General features: G+C 36.7%; 1 protein-coding gene across 5 annotated transcripts in view; it reads left to right on the forward strand.

Moving 5' to 3' along the window:
* PREX2 (phosphatidylinositol-3,4,5-trisphosphate dependent Rac exchange factor 2) overlaps positions 1–19665 on the forward strand; it is a 297237-nt gene that overhangs the window by 145535 nt on the left and 132037 nt on the right. For all 5 annotated transcript variants that reach the window (XR_009253713.1, XR_009253712.1, XR_009253711.1 and 2 more), the window contains 6 exons: positions 452–600; positions 4929–5014; positions 8135–8271; positions 10771–10888; positions 15709–15893; positions 18162–18323. Coding sequence is in view for 2 of the 5 variants with exons in the window: in XM_058699768.1 (XP_058555751.1) it covers positions 452–600; positions 4929–5014; positions 8135–8271; positions 10771–10888; positions 15709–15893; positions 18162–18323 (837 nt within the window). In the remaining 3 variants the exon portion in view is untranslated. The remainder of the gene's footprint in view (positions 1–451; positions 601–4928; positions 5015–8134; positions 8272–10770; positions 10889–15708; positions 15894–18161; positions 18324–19665) is intronic.

Genomic DNA, 19665 nt, shown 5'->3' on the forward strand with positions numbered 1-19665 from the left:
GGTGATGCATATTTGGTTGTCATTGACGGCCACATAGAGGTTGAACCTCTCTGAGTTAATTGGATATAAAAAGAAAACCCAGTAAAAAAACATTAACCTAGTGTTTCATTGTAGTTTAAAGGATGAAATAAGAAAAAGAACTATAAGATACAATAGAAAGAGGGTCACAGGAGGAGTACAAAGTTAAAACATAGAAGAAAGGGGGTGGGTTTCAGTACAAATGGGTGATCAACTTTAAAACTATGTCAAAGAGAATGATAAGTGTGTTATCTCCCCCACAGTTCTGTTGTGTGAAGTTGTATAAAAACATTGCAGGTGTGTTAAAATGTCAAAAATCTGTATGTTCTGGGTCTTTTCAGTTTCTAATTCTGTGAAAAAAATAGATTCCTTATTAAAATATATATATTTTTTTTTTTTTTTTTTTTTTTTTTTTTTGCTATTTCTCTCTTAGATGGCTGGCATGGAAGTTGGGAAAAAGATTTTTGCTATTAATGGTGACCTAGTTTTTATGAGACCTTTCAATGAAGTGGACTGCTTCCTGAAATCATGCTTAAACAGCAGAAAGCCACTAAGAGTTCTTGTGAGCACAAAGCCAAGGGAGTAAGTTGTATGATTCATGTGGGATTTTTAAAAAAATTATACAAAAATGAATAAAATAGAAAATTTAAGTACATGTCAAGAATTAAGTATCTTGTTGCTTAGAACATTTAAACCTTACCAGCATCACTAATACTGGTATTTAAATGTTGGGAAAAACTGCTTTGCTTATAATACTAATGCTTGCTACTCAAATCAGGTAGTTTCAGTGGAAATAATGCTTTATTTTTGTGGCCCAAATTTTCCTGGTCTGGGTTGGGCTGACTTTGATTATAAGTGAAGAAAATTAGTAGAACAATTGATAATAAAGAACTGCATTCCCCATGTTCAGCTCTAAGAATTTCAGGTCTATGAGTTGGTTGATATCATTTATCATTAAATGTTTATAAGAAATGGTGAAGTTGGTGAAATACACTTGTGTGTGTGCGCTTGTACTTAGTAATATGTCCATTCTTTAAAAAAAAAAAGGTCTATCCATCTACCTATGATTAGAAAAAAATCATGTTGATTATAGCAAATTTAGAGGATAGAGTTTTCTAAATAAAGACATGTTTCTTATAATCATATCACCCATAAATAACCATTGTTATTTTTTGAAATTCAGACAGTTGATTTTTCTAAGTACTGATGCAGATTTACACAATCCTTTGTTTATAAAATGGGATTGTGCTTTATAATCTGTTTTAAATTTTTTTTAACTTTTATTTATTATTATTGAGAGACATAGAGACACAGAGTGTGAGCAGGGGAGGGGGAGAGAGAAGGGGTGAACAGAAACTGAAGTAGGCTCCAGGCTCTGAGCTGTCAGCACAGAGCCTGATGCGGGGCTCGAGCTCAAAACTGCGAGATCATGACCTGAGCCGAAGTTAGTCGCCTAACCAACTGAGCCACACAGGCGCCCCTATGATCTGTTTTTAAAATTAATAGGGTATTATGTATATTGTTGGAAGATGTTGGCTTTTCTTCTACAAATCACTTCTGGTCTAGTGTTCCCATGTCACATTTCCATGATTTGTTTAACCAAGTAATTAATCAATATAATGCATATCAAGGTCTAAGCATCATGTCTATTTAAAGTACTATGATTATATCAAAATTACTGTTTAAAATGTAATTATATCATTCGTTAATAGTGATAAACAACATTAATTTTCAGGTAAATGAAGATTACCACTTTAAAAACAAAAGGTTTATTTTAACTGCTTAAGAAAATATTCTTAGTATGTGTAGTATAGTATTCTTCCCTGCCTTAATATATATATATTCAGCAATAGCTGGCAGCACTCTTTATCATAGGAGTTGAAATGTGATGCAATGAGCTAGATTCTGTAGCATTAAGTCAGCCAGGTTGCTGCTAAAACTTACCAAGGAAAGAGTGAGATGACTCATTAAAATTACTAATTTAGGAAGACTTTGGGCTGGAGGGCAGAGAATAACCATAACAATGTCTTCTCTCTAAACCTAATTTTGATCTATTACTCCCCCTTTATCCAACCCTGTCTGGGATAAGGCTCACCTAGTTGCTTACCTCTGGACACTTTGAGGTCGCTTAAAAGGAAAAGGGCAGACTAGAAGGGTATAATGGAGTAATAGTCCAAAACAGTCATTAGAAAACATAAAGGTCCTCCCCATGGCCCTACTACCCCCTGATTTAACCCTGCAACTACTGATTCACTGGTCCTAGACATTTCAGCAGTCAGATCACTTCAGAAGCCCTCAACTTTCAGACTAAGTAGATAGGGGCAAATCGTCACTCCCAGTACTAGCCACTAGATGAACAGCATTGGAACCTGTGTCCTCTGACTTCTTCCTTCAGTGTTTGTCATACAGTATCTGGAACCCAGTATTTCTGGTCCAGGTTCAAGCTTCTCTTCCACAACTTGCTTGCTTATTGTGTTGCTTCAACACCCTCATCCATCCATTAAAAAAATGGAAATGAGAAGAGTACCTATGTCATGAAGATGCTAAGAACATTAAATAAATTTAGGTTAATAAAAAACTTAGTTATCTGTTCAGCACATAGTGTGTACTCCAGTGATGTTATCTGTGATGCTTACCTATTCTCTCATTTCATTTTTTTTCACTGCTTATTTATTACATCAGGAGCCTATCTTATATTTTGTTTCAAAACTATTTTAAGAATATTCATCTTTTATCTTTTACTTTTAATTTGCTTGAAATCGATAGCTTTTCCTTTATGTCTTTATGCTAATATAAGATTTCTATAAATCATTCTGTCATATTTTCTTACAATAGCTACTTATACTTGATGTAGTCTCCAGTCTGGGGGTAGAAAAGGCAAAAATATGAGAGGTAAATACAAATGAAGTCTTGCTTTGAATCTAGCTGTATTTTACACTTGATAGCATCAAAGAGTTTTTCAAAAAGCTTTGTAGCAGATTATTTAGTGCACTTACTTCCTCCAAGAAACAGAATGTTCCTTTTGTATGAATTTAATTCTTCCTTTAATAGACAATATAGTGGTCACAGCAGGGAAGCGTATTTTCCAAAGATCATTTTATGAAGAGAGTCCCAGAATAAGACCAAAATGCATTTCATAGTGTTTTGTACAAAAGTTTTAAAGAAATATATAATAATCTTGAAGATTAGCGTCAACCTTTCCTAGCAATATTAGAAGGATAGAAGGCCTTGCTCAGAAAGAACTGAGAGACTGTTATGAATTCCTCACAATCCAAAAGCAATAATAACTCACCATGGCTTGAAAGCTCTAGGTCATTTCAGCAAAGGTGAAATCTTATTCATAATATATAAAAGCATGGGCTACTTCTATGTTTTTGCTTCACGCTTAGAAAATGTATTTATTCCTTTTTCTTTTCTTTAGTTATCTTCCATTTTCATGTGTCTTTTTTTTTTCTTGAAAGATACTAGTAACAAAGTGCTATTCAAGGGAAGTGCATAGAGCCTTTTACACCAAAAAGTATACAATTAAGGATAAAGGACAAATCAGTTCTTTGACCTATACTCCAGCAATGCACAGATCACTTCTTAGTATATAATCTAATTCATAATAATACTTTCAAGTTTTCCTAGAATACACAGTTCACATTTCTATCACCGATGCTGGTGTGCCTGCCTAGGTTATATTTCAGATAGCAGTACCAGGCTTTGCCATGAGGTGTAAATGCTGTACATTTGTGGCTTTCTCGAGTGTTCTAGGCGCAGTGTTGCCCAAACTGCTCCAGTGGCTATTTTATAAGCTTTAAGTAAGTTCCACTGTATGTAACTTCAGACTATGTCTAACGTGCCCTTGAAGGGCTGCCGACATTTATTGCATGATTAATTCATCATCTTTTGGAAACAATTTTATTTCTTGGGCATAAGGGCTATCCATCAAAATTTATTGCATTGTATTCATTTGTCTTTGCTCTGGACTGCAATTTACGATACTCATTTTTATTGTTATGATGTTCTGCCTTATCTCATGTTCTCTGCTTTTCATTGTTGCTCTCTGATCTCTGGCTTCCTTCTGTGGAGTAGCTCACTTCTTAGTACCAAACTGGATATCCCTCACTGGTTGTCCTAACAGTTTACTCCTCTTCTCCTTTCCTTCATCTTCTTTTCCGTGGGGATTCGTTGAAAATATTTCTTTTGTTATTCAGGTTCTCCTTTTGATGTACTCTTCTTTCAAAATTTCACTGAGTAAATGCTAAAGTTAATCACATTCTTAAATTATTTTGGTGTAATGTTTGACACATCTTTTTAACTAGCTTTTTGTTGTTGTTCTTTGATGAAGTTCCCTACGGGTAGAAATGTATTAATTCTGTGTTTCTTTTATTACTTTTAACAAAGAAGTGTCACAGTGCACTGTCTTCTTTATAACAGTAAACTAAGGAGAGAAGCTTCCATTTTACTGAAGTGACTACTAGTTCATAGCATGGTGCAGGGCAGTTAACAAAGATTTCTCTTTTAATCTCCACTGACACCCTGCAAAGTAAGTTTTACCATCATCTTTTTGTGGAAACTCAGGCTCAGAGAAGTGAAGGCGTTCATGCAAGTTATTCAACTATCTAGTGACTTAAATGAGGATTTAGAGCTAGTTTTGTCTGACCCCAGAGCCTGTTCCTTATTCACCACGTACCATGCAAATGACTGTGCTCAGTTGAGGAAGTCTTTCGTGCTTGGCTGCTGTGTGCCTTTGTGAGAGCATGCACCCTTTTTGTCTCCTGGTTTCTAGCCCAGTCAGTGTCTTTTACACAGTAGACCTTCAATAAATATTTATTGAAAGAATGAATAAAGGAATGGACACTATTGTTTTAACCAATTGTGTGGCATGTTAAAGTCTTCTCACCTTGTTTTCTGATTGATTTTAGGACAGTGAAGATCCCAGATTCAGCTGAGGGACTTGGATTCCAGATCCGAGGATATGGCCCATCGGTTGTACATGCAGTAGGAAGAGGTGAGAAACCCATCCTGTAAAAACAGCTTTTTAGAATGTATGGATATTGCTTGCTAAACAAAAATATATTCAAAACGTGCATGCTCATGTTGTTATGAAGTTTCTCAATCATATTTTTACTTGATTAGCTCAATGGTAATATATTCCTAAAACAATATTAAAAAAAAAACTCTTAAAAATCGGGGCACTGATTGAGTATCCAACTCTTGGTTTTGGCTTTGATCATGATCTCACAATCCGTGGGTTCAAGCCCTGTGTCGGGCTCCACACTGGCAGTGTGGCTGCTTGGGATTCTTTCTCTCCCTCTCTCTCTGCCTCACCTTCCCCCCTCTCTCTCTGTCAAAATAAATAAATAAACTTTAAAAAAGAAAAAAAGAAATGTGGAATCTTAGGACCCACGCAGGACATACTGAGTCAGAATCTACATTTTAACAATACCCTCAGATGATTTGTATGCACACCCAAGGTTGATAAGCTCAGCCCTAGAATAATGCTCTAATAACTTCTATTTTGTCATGACCTAACTTCCTGAAATGCTAGTCTGTGTTTTCAGTTGTGCTTCTTCACTTCCTATTTTAGTTTTAGCCCATTGCTGTAGACATCTCTCCTCATCTTCCACCCATGTCTCCAAAGTCTGTCTTATAGAGTTATCATGGACTTGACTGGAACGTACGCTAGACATTGATAACCTTCATATTAATTGAGCTTTTCTGTGGCATTTGTTTAAACTGACTACTCCTGTTTGCTGAAAATGTTCATCTCCTGATTTCTAAGTTGGCACTTGTCAGATTTTTCTCCTCTGCCAGCTCCCTTCATCTGTCAACCGCTTAACTGTTGGCTCCCTCTTTTCTTCTCTACCTTCTTGTTCTCTGTAAGAAATCTTATTGATCCTGTTCCTGGAGATTTTTACATCTCTATCTCCAGCTTAGATCTCTTTCCTGAATTCCATAGTCTAGATTTCTTTCTTTCTTTCTTTCTTTACTTACTTACTTTTTAATGTTTATTTATTTTTTAGAGAGAGAGAGACACAGAGCGCGAGTAGGGGAGGAGCAGAAAAAGGGGAAGACACAGAATCAGACAGCAGGCTCCGGACTCTGAGCTGTCAGCACAGAGTCTGACACCCGGCTCGAACTCAGGGGTGATGAGATCATGACCTGAGCCGAAGCCACATGCTTAAACAACTGAGCTACCCAGGCACCCCTAGATTTAATTATTGATTAAAACTCTCGCCTAAATGCCCCTTTGGCACCTTACAACTCAGTATTATTTCCAAGTGAACTTTCCATCTATTCTCTGAACTTGCTTTGCCTTCTGTATTCTCTTTATTGAAATGACTCTATTTACTCAGCACTGAGTCCAAAAGCAGAGGAGTGATCCTGGGGACTGTAGCCTCTTCATGAACTCCATCATGAGACATCAAATACGTGATCTCATTCTCCCCTTTTGTAACAAATGCTACTTTAGTTCTAGCCTGGAACATTGCAGTAGATGCTTGTTGTGATTTTGATTTTTGACTTAAGTTCCAATGATTCGTCCTTGGTTCTGGGGGTCATGTCACTTCTCTGCTTAAAATTCTCAAATGCTTTTCCTCGTGCATAGATAGTAAGGTTGAGGCTGTTAGGTGTTCACATGAAGTATGCAGGCACTTCGAAACCTGGCTCCTCTTGACTCTCCAGAGTCTTCACCCACACTCCCATTTTAAGCTCATACCAACTGCTCACATGCTCCCAAATGTCCAGGTTGTTTCTCGACTCAGTGCCTTTTTTTAGGCTATTTTCTCAATGGGGAGTGTCTCTTTTCCCTCCAAGACCTACTTTAATCCAGAAAAACCACTTAGTATTTCTGGGAGTGAATGTTAATGAGAAGAAAAATACATACTGTCTTCTTGAATATAAATTATGTTCTCTAAAATGTTTAATAATTCCTTCATGGGAGAAATTGCTTATAAAGAGAGGCTCTTCTAACATAAATTTTGTAATCACTTGTATTAATTATATTCATTGTATTTATTAATGGTGCTGCATAAGTGTTGATCGGCTCGGAACATCATATAATAATAATTGAAAGTTTCTGAAAATTTTAACTCACTGGAGCAATATGCCACTTCCATATTTAAGTCTATATCTATGCAAATAAATGGACAGTTGATGTTACCTGATTAATTTTATTCTCCACAAATTCTGTGGTTCCTTGACCCTTTGTAGATATCCTGAATGCTTATTTTACTTAGCAGAGCCAGTCAATGGTAGTTGCTAATTGACTAATTTTTTTAAAGAATTTCTTTTAACTGTTCGCATTTTTAAAAATGAAAGTGAATATAGAATTGATGAATAATTATATTTTACACCTGAAACCAATATAATGCTATGTGTTAATTATAGTTGAATTAAAAAAAATAAAAAGAAATAAGACTGAAATTTATAAACTATTACAAATTTCAAAAATGTCCTTGCAATAAATGTTACTGAGAAAAATAAATGAAAGTGAATACTTTTCTAATATTTAGAGATTTTTATAAAGAAAGGTAAATAGGGCATACATTTCTGGCTTTCTCATTTTGCTTTTATATTTGTATATGTAGAATATTAAGACTGATGAGACATTTGAAAGGGAAAATAACTGATTAGCATTGTAAAGGTCACTTTAAAATATCCCTTCAGGGGTGTCTGGGTGGTTCAGTTGGTTAAGCGTCCAACTCTTGCTTTCAGCTCTGGCCATGATCTCTCGGTTTCATGAGTTTGAGCATCGGGCTCTGCGTTGGCAGCACGGAGCCTGCTTGGGATTATCTCTCCCTCTCTCTCTGCCCTTCCCCCATTCATGCTGTTTCTGTCCTCTCAAATAAATAAGTAAACTTAAAAAAATGTGAAAAAATATCTAAAGTATTCCTTCAAACTAATTCTCAGGGGTATGAGAGAATATTCTGTTAGTCACTGTTTGAATGGCCAGATTAAAAGTAGAAAAATTTTGAGAAGGCATTACTATCAGAACCAAGTTTATCAAGAACATACTAGCTAGATCTCTTATTATGTTTTAAAATGGCTTTCCATATTGTATATGTGATAAAAATGAATCTCATTCCTAAAGTTATTTTTTTGGCCATTTTCTCATTTTTATTTGAAGGGACTGTGGCTGCAGCTGCTGGTCTTCACCCTGGACAGTGTATTATCAAAGTAAATGGTATCAATGTCAGCAAGGAGACACATGCCAGTGTCATTGCACATGTCACAGCCTGCAGGAAATACAGGAGACCAGTGAAGGTAAGCTGCCCTTGGCTTATCTGGGTCTCCCTGCAAACTTGCAGAGAAAGCCCAGGGAAGGACACAAGATGGTTTCTACTTTTAGGTTCACATTTAAGCACATCATTGTAAACCTCATGATGATTGTTTTATCTGCATAATTAATCATGATCAATTCTGCTTAAATGATTGCATTTTATTGTTTCAGTATTATCACCTGTTTAACAAGTGCTCTGGGGTGTTTTCATTTGCATTGTGATATGAGTTTTCAGATACCTAAATGTTTATCACATTGAAATCCAAAGGTTTGATTTGTTTTTTTGACCCTTGCTATTACTTTAGAATATGTAATGGTCCTTGTGTGTCTGTGAAGGTTTTTTTAGGGTCTGTGATTGAGTTTTGTATATATTTATTTAAGTTACTGGATTTAGCTCTTTAAAGAAAATACCAAAATGTACTTGTCATTGCTTAAAATTCTAACCACTATCCTCTGATTAAATTTCAAGTGCCGTAGAAAAATAAAATTAGAATCCAAATTTATAAGCAAAGCTTATCCCATGAGGTACAAGTGAATATTGGGCTATAAGAGAAAATTCCCTCAAATTAATCAACTAAATGCAAAAGCAACTTTAGAGGAGAGGCTTTGTATTTTTTCTGCCATACACAGTCAGGTACTCTTCCAGATTTGAGAATATGACTTGTCCAAACCAGAAAGAGCAATGGTTATTTTCTCATAGGCCAGGACTGACAGCCTATAAAATACTGAACCTACAAGAAACTGAGCTCCTCAATTTTGCTTGTTAATAAGGTCAAACTAGTGTAGCAAATTGGAATTCACGCATAGATTCATAGGTTATTCTGGTTGGCAATATTAACAAATATTTATTGAACTATATCATTGAATGAATTTTTTTAAAAAGACACTTCTGAAATTATCAAACCTTTCCCCTTCAATTAGAATTTTAACAAGTAGCCAAACTGATTTGAGTTTCATTCCTTTTCATTTTCCTTGACAGTCTTCCTAGAGAGAAGTTGGTTAGTAACATGATTAAGAAAAGCAATAAACAGAAAAATTCACTCAGTGAGTAACATGCTGTATCCCATATCCATTGCCACAAAACAGGCTGTTCCAAAACTTATTGGCTTAAAACAACAGTGATTGATTATTTCTCTTGATTCTGCGGGGTGACTGAGTGTTGGCTCCTGTGAAGGCACTGATATAGCAAAGTTTTGCATGGAACAGCTGGGCTCTGCACCTCCCCTCCTCATGGCCTTCCACTCCAGAGCTCCTCCACATGGCCCCCTTTTCCAGTCTAGCAGATTGTCCTTCCTGCATGGCGTCTGGATTTCAAGAGGGGATATTATAAGCGATCAACTGTATTTACATCATGCTTGGAAAAATCAGATCCCATGACCAAGCCTCAGGTCAGTGTGGGAAGGAGCTACACCAAGGTGTGGATACCAGAGTGTGTGGTTCCTTAGGGACCACAACAGGCTACCAAGATGTATTTGACTGATCAAATGTTAACTAGCATTGTAACGATGTATAGCAATATAATAATTAAACACAGTTGTGAAGTTAATACATGCAAAAATGGAGAATGGAAATTGTAGTGCACTTCGGTAGTGCAATTCAATTTATCATCTTACCTAAGAAAGGAGTAAACTTTCAAGTGATGGAAAGCTGAAAGCATTTACTTGGTAGCCATTTCCTCTCTCTCATTTATCTAGATAAGACTGCAACTGCTATTTTAATTAAAAATAGGATGAGTTATGATATGGAAGGGTAAAAATATAGTTACATCACTTGGGAACGCAATGAAGTGAAAGATGTTCTTTCAACTTTCTTATTGGTTTGATTCAAAAAAAACATTAATTGGATCAAAATATAGGTGGTAGGAGAGTATTTAAATGGTTTATATCCTGATAAATGATTCATTCTTCAGAAAACTGTCCATCTAACATTTATTTATTTAAAAATGGAATTTAAATTTTACTTTAAGATATACTTGAGGCATTTTAAGTAAGACACTTGGGAAATACATCTTATTTACAAACATCTTTGGAAGGGATGCTTGCTTGGCTCCGTCAGTTGAGCATCCAGCTCTTGATTTTGGCTCAGGTCATGGTCTCACAGTTCGTGGGTTCAAGTCTTGAGTCAGCCTGCACCCTGACAGCACGGAGCCTGCTTGGGATTCTCTTGCTCTCTCTCTCTCTGCCCCTCCCACGCTTGCTTGCATGCTCCCTCTCTCAAAATAAATAAACTGAAACAAAACTCAGAAAAATCTTTGGAAGATAAAATTTCAATCCTAAAAAATTAGTTTGTTAAGCAATATAATTGCCATTGACTTTTTTTTAGTCTCTTATGTTGATTTTCTGTCTCTTTAAAATTTGGTTATCTTTAAAAAAACTAGAAGAATAAGTAAGATTGTCAATCCTCCTAAAGCAGGTTTATGAAATGGATATACATTTTAAGAAGCACTAATATTTCTAAGGTTTCATTTCCCCTCCTCATTCCAGCAAGACTCCATACAATGGGTTTATAATAGCATTGAGAGTGCTCAAGAAGACCTTCAAAAGGCTAACTCTAAACCCCCAGGAGATGAAGTAGGGGATGCATTTGACTGCAAAGTAGAAGGTGGGTTCCTTCTTTTCCTCCTTGATAATGGTTTAAAGTGTTGGGATTCGCTACTGATGGCCAAGAAAGAATTCTTGAGACGTCTTCAGTGCAAAAGGTGGTTTTACTAAAGCATGGAGACAGGACCCATGAACAGAAAGAGCTGCACTGGGACTGTGAAGAGTGATTATATATACCTTCAGTTTGGGAAGGGCTTAGGGATAGCTTACATCTCTCAGATATTTTGGAAACATGGTTTCCAGGACCTTGAGGGGCTAGCTGCTGTTAGGAAAAGGTCATTTATTTACCATTCAGGAAAAATTCAGTCATGAGACCCTTCGGACGTATATCAGTGGGGCCATAAGCTTGGAGTATGATTGCTAACCTGTATCTTGGGCGGGGGGGGGGGGGGTGTAAAGATAAAAGAAGCTTCCAAAGCAATTTATTTATTTATTTATTTATTTATTTATTTATTTATTTAGCTTATTTATTTATTCATTTTTTTCAATATATGAAATTTATTGTCAAATTGGTTTCCATACAACACCCAGTGCTCATCCCAAAAGGTGCCCTCTTCAATACCCATCACCCACCCTCCCATCCCTCCCACCCCCCATCAACCCTCAGTTTGTTCTCAGTTTTTAAGAGTCTCTTATGCTTTGGCTCTCTCCCACTCTAACCTCCTTTTTTTTTTCCCCTTCCCCTCCCCCATGGGTTTCTGTTAAGTTTCTCAGGATCCACATAAGAGTGAAAACATATGGTATCTGTCTTTCTCTGTATGGCTTATTTCACTTAGCATAACACTCTCCAGTTCCATCCATGTTGCTACACAAGGCTATATTTGATGCTTTCTCATTGCCATGTAGTATTCCATTGTGTATATAAACCACAATTTCTTTATCCATTCATCAGTTGATGGACATTGAGGCTCTTTCCATAATTTGGCTATTGTTGAGAGTGCTGCTATAAACATTGGGGTACAAGTGCCCCTATGCATCAGTACTCCTGTATCCCTTGGGTAAATTCCTAGCAGTGCTATTGCTGGGTCTTAGGGTAGGTCTCTTTTTAATTTTTTGAGGAACCTCCACACTGTTTTCCAGAGTGGCTGCACCAATTTGCATTCCCACCAACAGTGCAAGAGGGTTCCCGTTTCTCCACATCCTCTCCAGCATCTATAGTCTTCTGATTTGTTCATTTTGGCCACTCTGACTGGCGTGAGGTGATATCTGAGTGTGGTTTTGATTTGTATTTCCCTGATGAGGAGCGACGTTGAGCATCTTTTCATGTGCCTGTTGGCCATCCGGATGTCCTCTTTAGAGAAGTGTCTATTCATGTTTTCTGCCCATTTCTTCACTGGGTTATTTGTTTTTCGGGTGTGGAATTTGGTGAGCTCTTTATAGATTTTGTATACTAGCCCTTTGTCTGATATGTCATTTGCAAATGTGTTTTCCCATTCCGTTGCTTGCCTTTTAGTTTTGTTGGTTGTTTCCTTTGCTGTGCAGAAGCTTTTTATCTTCATAAGGTCCTAGTAATTCATTTTTGCTTTTAATTCCCTTATCTTTGGGGATGTGTCGAGTAAGAGATTGCTACGGCTGAGGTCAGAGAGGTCTTTTCCTGCTTTCTCCTCTAGGGTTTTGATGGTTTCCTGTCTCACATTCAGGTCCTTTATCCATTTTGAGTTTATTTTTGTGAATGGTGTAAGAAAGTGGTCTAGTTTCAATCTTCTGCGTGTTGCTGTCCAGTTCTCCCAGCACCATTTGTTAAAGAGACTGTCTTTTTTCCATTGGATGTTCTTTCCTGCTTTGTCAAAGATGAGTTGGCCATACGTTTGTGGGTCTAGTTCTGGGGTTTCTATTCTATTCCATTGGTCAATGTGTCTGTTTTTGTGCCAATACCATGCTGTTTTGATGATTACAGCTTTGTAGTAGAGGCTAAAGTCTGGGATTGTGATGCCTCCTGCTTTGATCTTCTTCAAAATTACTTTGGCTATTTGGGGCCTTTTGTGGTTCCATATGAATTTTAGGATCGCTTGTTCTAGTTTCGAGAAGAATGCTGGTGCAATTTTGATTGGGATTGCATTGAATGTGTAGACAGCTTTGGGTAGTATTGACATTTTGACAGTATTTATTCTTCCAATCCGTGAGCACAGAATGTCTTTCCATTTCTTTATATCTTCTTCAATTTCCTTCATAAGCTTTCTACTGTTTTCAGCATACAGATCTTTTACATCTTTGGTTAGATGTATTCCTAGGTATTTTATGCTTCTTGGTGCAATTGTGAATGGGATCAGTTTCTTTATTTGTCTTTCTGTTGCTTCATTATTAGTGTATAAGAATGCAACTGATTTCTGTACATTGATTTTGTATCCTACAACTTTGCTGAATTCATGTATCAGTTCTAGCAGACTTTTGGTGGAGTCTGTCAGATTTTCCGTGTATAATATCATGTCATCTGCAAAAAGTGAAAGCTTAACTTCATCTTTGCCAATTTTGATGCCTTTGATTTCCTTTTGTTGTCTGATTGCTGATGCTAGAACTTCCAACACTATGTTAAACAACAGCGGTGAGAGTGGACATTCCTGTCGTGTTCCTGATCTCAGGGAAAAAGCTCTCAGTTTTTCCCCATTGAGGATGATGTTAGCTGTGGGCTTTTCATAAATGGCTTTTATGATCTTTAAGTATGTTCCTTCTCAAAGGAATTTTATATGTTAAAGTAGACTTCCAGGATCCTGTGGCGGGTCAGGCTAAGATTCCCTTTGCCCTTAGCAGAGTGTCATCATTGAGGCAGCTGAGCCAGAGGAAGGTCACTCTGCCTATTCCAAGGACTTGTCAATAGGCTGTAGGCAGTAAGGAAGTGTAATATTTCATTTGCTTTTGTTTCCCACATCACTCCTCATTTGCTTACAGTAGTATTGTTTTCTAATGTGCCTGTGCCTTGTCCCAATTATTGAAAATCTTATATGTTCAAGCCACTTTCTTAAGTCATAATCTCCAAATAGATGTTATGTGAAATACGTAAGTAATAATAGTTAGTCACTAATACGTCATAGCTACTGCACTTTGTTTGGCACTTTATTAAGTGTTTTACATGGATTATCTCATAAAGGCATTAAAAAGGAAACTCTCAAAAAAGTGTTAGTGTCGTATCCTTATTTTAACCTAACCCTTAGCCTAAGGGACTTGCCCAAGCCAGTAAGTGGTAGGATGAGGATTCAAACCCAAGTTAAAATGCGTTTTCTTGTTTTGAGTTTAAATGTTCTGTAGACCTTCCTAATCCAGTGTGGTTCACAGACCATCATCAGCAGCATCACCTGGAGAGATGCAGAATCCTACCCCCACCCATCTACTGAATCACAGTCTCCATTTTGACAAGATGGGATCTGTATGCATGCAAAAATTTGAAGTCCTAGTTTAGAAAGAAGGTCTATAGTCCCTTTGAAAATGCTTTCTTGATTCAAGTAACTTTTACTATATTCTAACATTAATGGTACTGAGGCAAACTAATAATGTGAAAACATTAGAGAAAGAGAAAGATCTTTTGATAAGGACTCCTATTGTTTCTGTTCTCTCAGTGAAACAAACCAGATACAGATTGTTGGATTCAGTGGCTTCTTCGCCAAGGGTAAAGGGATGGAAACAATTAAATTTATGTTTGCATTTGACAAATACCTTGAATTATTGTTTCAACACTTTTTTCACAGAAGTCTTTGAATCCTCTCTTAAAGTTTCATGATATCTTTTCATTTATATTATTGGTAGGTATCGTTGGACATTTTTATTGTACTGTTAGTTTCTTCCAACCAGCATAGTTACATAATCCCCTGTACTGATCATACGGGGGTGGTCAACTTAGGGAAAGCTGTGTTCCCTCCACTCCTGGAAGGAACCACTCAGATCATGGACAGTATCAGAAATATTTCAACCACATTGGAGCACCAAGATTGTTATGACACAGTAACTTTCTTATTTACTTAAACTAGGACAAATCTCAGGACATTATCTTGAGCCCTTTATTCCTCATTTAGAGTTAGTTGATTTTTGCTCCTCGTCGTTGGTGCCACAGTGAAAGGGTTGGTGAGATGCTCTGATAATTGGTTTCTAGCTACTCTGGGACTCCATTATTTTAAGATAAACCGTTATTCTGCCTTTGTCTATTTTTACTATTTCTACCATCCTAGGACTTAACTGTTTTTATCTAACTAAGATTCTGTTTTTGCTAATTTAATATTTGTTGTTAGGTTTCTCAGTGGTTTCTTGCTTCAGATTTTTGTGTTTTTATATCAGCGGATTGATTGTAGGCCAAAAACCTGTAGGAAGACATTCCAGATGAAAATGTTATTAAGCAGACAATGACAAATCTTCTCTATGAGCTATCTGCAGAAGATGGTGTTTGGGAAAATTCAGGGATCCTGTCTGCTGAAATAAATGATTAGTGCATCTCCTTTCTGCTTCTTCCGTATGGCTTTGTGTAGTTTTTCCTCCTCTGAATAAGTATTCGTTCAATGTTTGAGGCAGTTTTAGGAACCCTGACTTTAAGTCATGCATGCTTTTAACAAAAATTATAAAATTGTATATATAATGTTTATATTGGTATAAATAGGCATACATATGGTTGATAGATCAAAATGGATGTGCAAAGACTAGTCATGTTGGAATGGTGAGATTTGGATCATGCAAACATATGTTTTTTAAGTGCTCTTGTTTCAGAAATGTTAACAACAATATTAGATTTATCCATTCTTTAAAGAAATCTTTAAACATTATTCAGAGACACTCAAATTATTTGAAGAGACTCACAAAACCCTTCCTGAATTTGCTGAATGAAAACTGTCCTTGTTCCAGAGGTGATTGACAAGTTCAACACCATGGCCATCATCGACGGGAAGAAGGAGCACGTGAGCCTGACTGTGGATAACGTCCACCTGGAATATGGTGTTGTGTATGAGTATGACAGCACAGCCGGGATAAAGTGCAATGTGGTGGAGAAGATGATTGAGCCCAAAGGTTTCTTTAGCCTCACTGCCAAGGTATGAGTGATCCTGGGAAAACAAGGGATTTTGTTCTAAATAAAGTAACTGAAACTCTCCCCCACCCCCACTTCCCAAAACGTAAACAGCTGTGTATGCTTCAGCTGTCAGCTCGTTCAACTTTCTTTTCTGTTTTCCCCCCATTACTCAGTATGCATACAATCTTCTTTTTTTATTGATCTCTTTTGGAGTACAGTGTTATGTTAGATGGGACTCTTGCCCAGGCAAATGTTAGTTGATTTGGCAAAGGCTTCTCTACATTTAGCAAGTTTGCTACATCTGTTGATTCAGTATCATGAATACCTTTCAGATGGTTTTCATGACAGGTGGTGCTTTTTTAAATGTAGATAATCCTCTGAAAAGTATTTGAAGTCATGAAATGTATTATAGGAAATTTCCAATTCTCCAAGTCTCATGTTTATTTCATATAATTTCACAAATCTCAGTGATCCATTTATGAATAGATCTTCAGACATTTATGTGATTCTTAATTGGGAAGGATATCACCCTTAGTCTTTAGGCTAAAGCAAGATAGGGAGTAAGAGAGTTTTCATGCAAATGGATAAAACATGTGGTTAGTGAAAGATGGGCATGTGCTTGCTTTTTATGATCCTTTCACCAGGTGAATAAATAAAATTCCTATTGGATACTCCCCAGGTCTGTGTTTTAGTATTTCATCTGTATTTATTTATTTAAATGTTTATTTATTTTGAGAGAGAGAGAGAGAATGAATACTAAGGTTAGTGGAGAACCTGACATGGGGCTCAATCCCACAAATGTCAGATTGTGACCTGAGCCAAAATCAAGAGTCGGATGCTTAACCAACTGAGCCACCAAGGCACCCCTGCATCTGCTTTTATATCACCTTGTGAGGATTCAGGTATTACAAGTAAGAAATATGACATATAGCTTCACTACTTTTATTTATTCACATGTCACTTCTTGTTTCATTGTGTGTGTGTGTGTGTGTGTGTGTGTGTGTGTGTGTAGCTGAGATAGATTTAGCATTAATAGTATGTATTTTTTAAAATTTTAGTGGCAGAAAATAATGTAGAAATCCAAATGCACTGTTTCAAAAATACTTATTTTATGTTTTTTGTTTTATATTCTGAAAGTCAGCTTCCAAAACAATTGCGTTATTCTGATGACATTGTACCACTCTGTATCTTTCAATATAGCATCTGTATGTTCAAAATGCCACCATTGCCCAAATATGTTATATTATCAAGGCAATCCATGTAAGTTTGGACCCAGGTTATTATCATTATTTTATCCATTTTCTAGCTATTTCAAATTTGCGAAGTTACATGGATTATTTTATATATGACAACTGTATAAGTACTGAAAATACTTCTATTTCATATTTGAAGAAAAGAGTATCAAAGAAATTAAGAAATTGAACCAAGATCACACAGCTAATGATAAATTGAACTCTACTTTCTAGAGTAGTGATTAAACCAAAAACTCACACTCTGTATTCTGCAAGACAGGGAAGTGGAGCTTCCTGTGAGGGAGCTCAAATAAACATAGAATCTATACATTGTCTCGTACAGTATTATGAAAATGTCAGGTAAGGGTGCAATCAACCCTTGCAATCTTTGAACAATCATAAATATGACACATAATTCTCCATTCATTGGAAATTCCCAGTGATCAGTGGTAGGTACACACACAAACACACACAAATGCTGCCTTACAATTGATTCAAATGTTCAAAAGGATTTACTAATTAAAATATCACATGGACCTTTTATCTGATGTGTTTATCAGCTGGGTGCTCAGATACTGCAACTGACATTGATTTTACGTTAGTAAGAGAATTTCTTCTCATGTATTCATTTCTTCAGCAAACATTTGTTGTCTGCATTCTCTATACTGGGCTCCCAGTAGAAAGTAAGGATGCCATTCTATAGGTTTTCCTTAGTTTTTGTTGTTCTACTACCAAACTGAGGGGAAAAAAAAGTTCTGAGTAACTGACTAAAATATAGGCAATGTGTTCCCACATCAGAGCATACTGATTTGTCCAGCAGGCAGTCTTTGAAGTCCACTCACTTCCCTCAGGTAACCTTTTATAGCCAGCAGAAGGCAAAACACGAGGGGCAAACAAAGTCCGTCACTTCGCGGTGAGAGTTTTACTGAACATAGAAATCCCAGGCAGTGAAAAGAAGTGTGCTGGGGAATGTCACTCTGTGTTCTAGACTTGTGAAAATTGTATTTGGCTAATTTTGAAGGTTTTCTTTACTTGTGTGTGTGTGTGTATTACTACAGATTCTTGAAGCCCTGGCTAAAAGCGATGATCATTTTGTCCAAAACTGCACCAGCCTTAACTCTTTAAATGAAGTGATTCCTACTGACCTTCATAATAAATTCAGTGCCTTTTGCAGTGAAAAAATTGAGCACATATGTCAGAGAATATCCAGTTATAAAAAGGTAAAACTTCTGTTTCCTTATTTGACATGTATATATTATTTAAATAATTTAAATGTCCAATTTAATTCACTTACTGATATTTTCATTACTTGTGTACCAGTTTATTGAAATAATAACATTTATATAACATTTTATTTTTTTATTTATGTAATATTTTAGAGTTTAGAGTTTTTAAAATGCCTTTACATCCATTAACCTCATTTGATCTTTGCAAACCTGAAAGCTAGGTCATTATTCCACATTTTCGACATGTAACTGAGGCCTAAAGAATTCAATTATTTGCTAGCAAAAGATAGAGTTGGGATGTAAATCCAGGCCATGTAATTATGAAGTCAATAGTTCTTTTCTTTTTATCTCAACAGAGGGAAGAGAGCTCTCAATCAGAAAGTACACAGAACATAGTCTGTTTGAAATTGACTGATTTGTACATTTATTTGACATATTTATTGAGCACATTTTATATGCCAAGCACTGTTCTTGGTGCCAGGAATATGGCAGCAAAGGAGAGAACATCTTCCCTCTCGGGTTATTTATATTTGAGAGGGGTAAGCAGCAAAGAAGTAAATAAAGTTCACCTGCGGCTCCAAAGTGGGGAAAAAAAAGCAACCAGGGTGTCAGGGGGAATATGGCCAAGTCATAAGGTTGGAAGCTCAGACAGGGACCAGGAAGAAGCGCTCTGGAAGCTTTTTACCTTTTGGAACTTTGGAAGGAGTTTGGATTTTCTTCGCACATCAACAAGAAGAGTTGGAAGCTTTTATTTATTTATTTATTTTTTTAAATTTTTTTTAACGTTTATTTATTTTTGAGACAGAGAGAGACAGAGCATGAACGGGGAGGGTCAGAGAGAGGGAGACACAGAATCTGAAACAGGCTCCAGGCTCTGAGCTGTCCGCACAGAGCCCGACGCGGGGCTCGAACTCACGGACCGTGAGATCATGACCTGAGCCGAAGTCGGCCGCTTAACCGACTGAGCCACCCAGGCGCCCCAAGAGTTGGAAGCTTTTAAACGTGTGTGACTTCATCTGATTTAGGTTTCTAAGAGATGGCGCTGCCTCCTCTGTAGGAATGGATTGCTAGGAAGAGATGAGGCATAGATATGAGGAGAAAGCTCTTGGAATAGTCCCAGTGAGTGATGATGATAGGTTGGCCTGTGGTGAAGATGGGGAGACAGAGAAAGTTCGATGGATTTGATATAATTTAGAGATAGAATTAGAAGTTGATGTCCAAAATATATCCTACAGTAAGTTTTTTTTCTATTTTTGTCAGTAGACTAGCTAATAAAATTATTTCCCTCAAAATGAGGCTGGTTGTTTAAAATTTGGCACAGCCATCCGAGGAAATA

The sequence above is a fragment of the Neofelis nebulosa genome, chromosome 14, assembly GCF_028018385.1.
Source record: "Neofelis nebulosa isolate mNeoNeb1 chromosome 14, mNeoNeb1.pri, whole genome shotgun sequence".
NCBI lineage: Eukaryota > Metazoa > Chordata > Mammalia > Carnivora > Felidae > Neofelis > Neofelis nebulosa.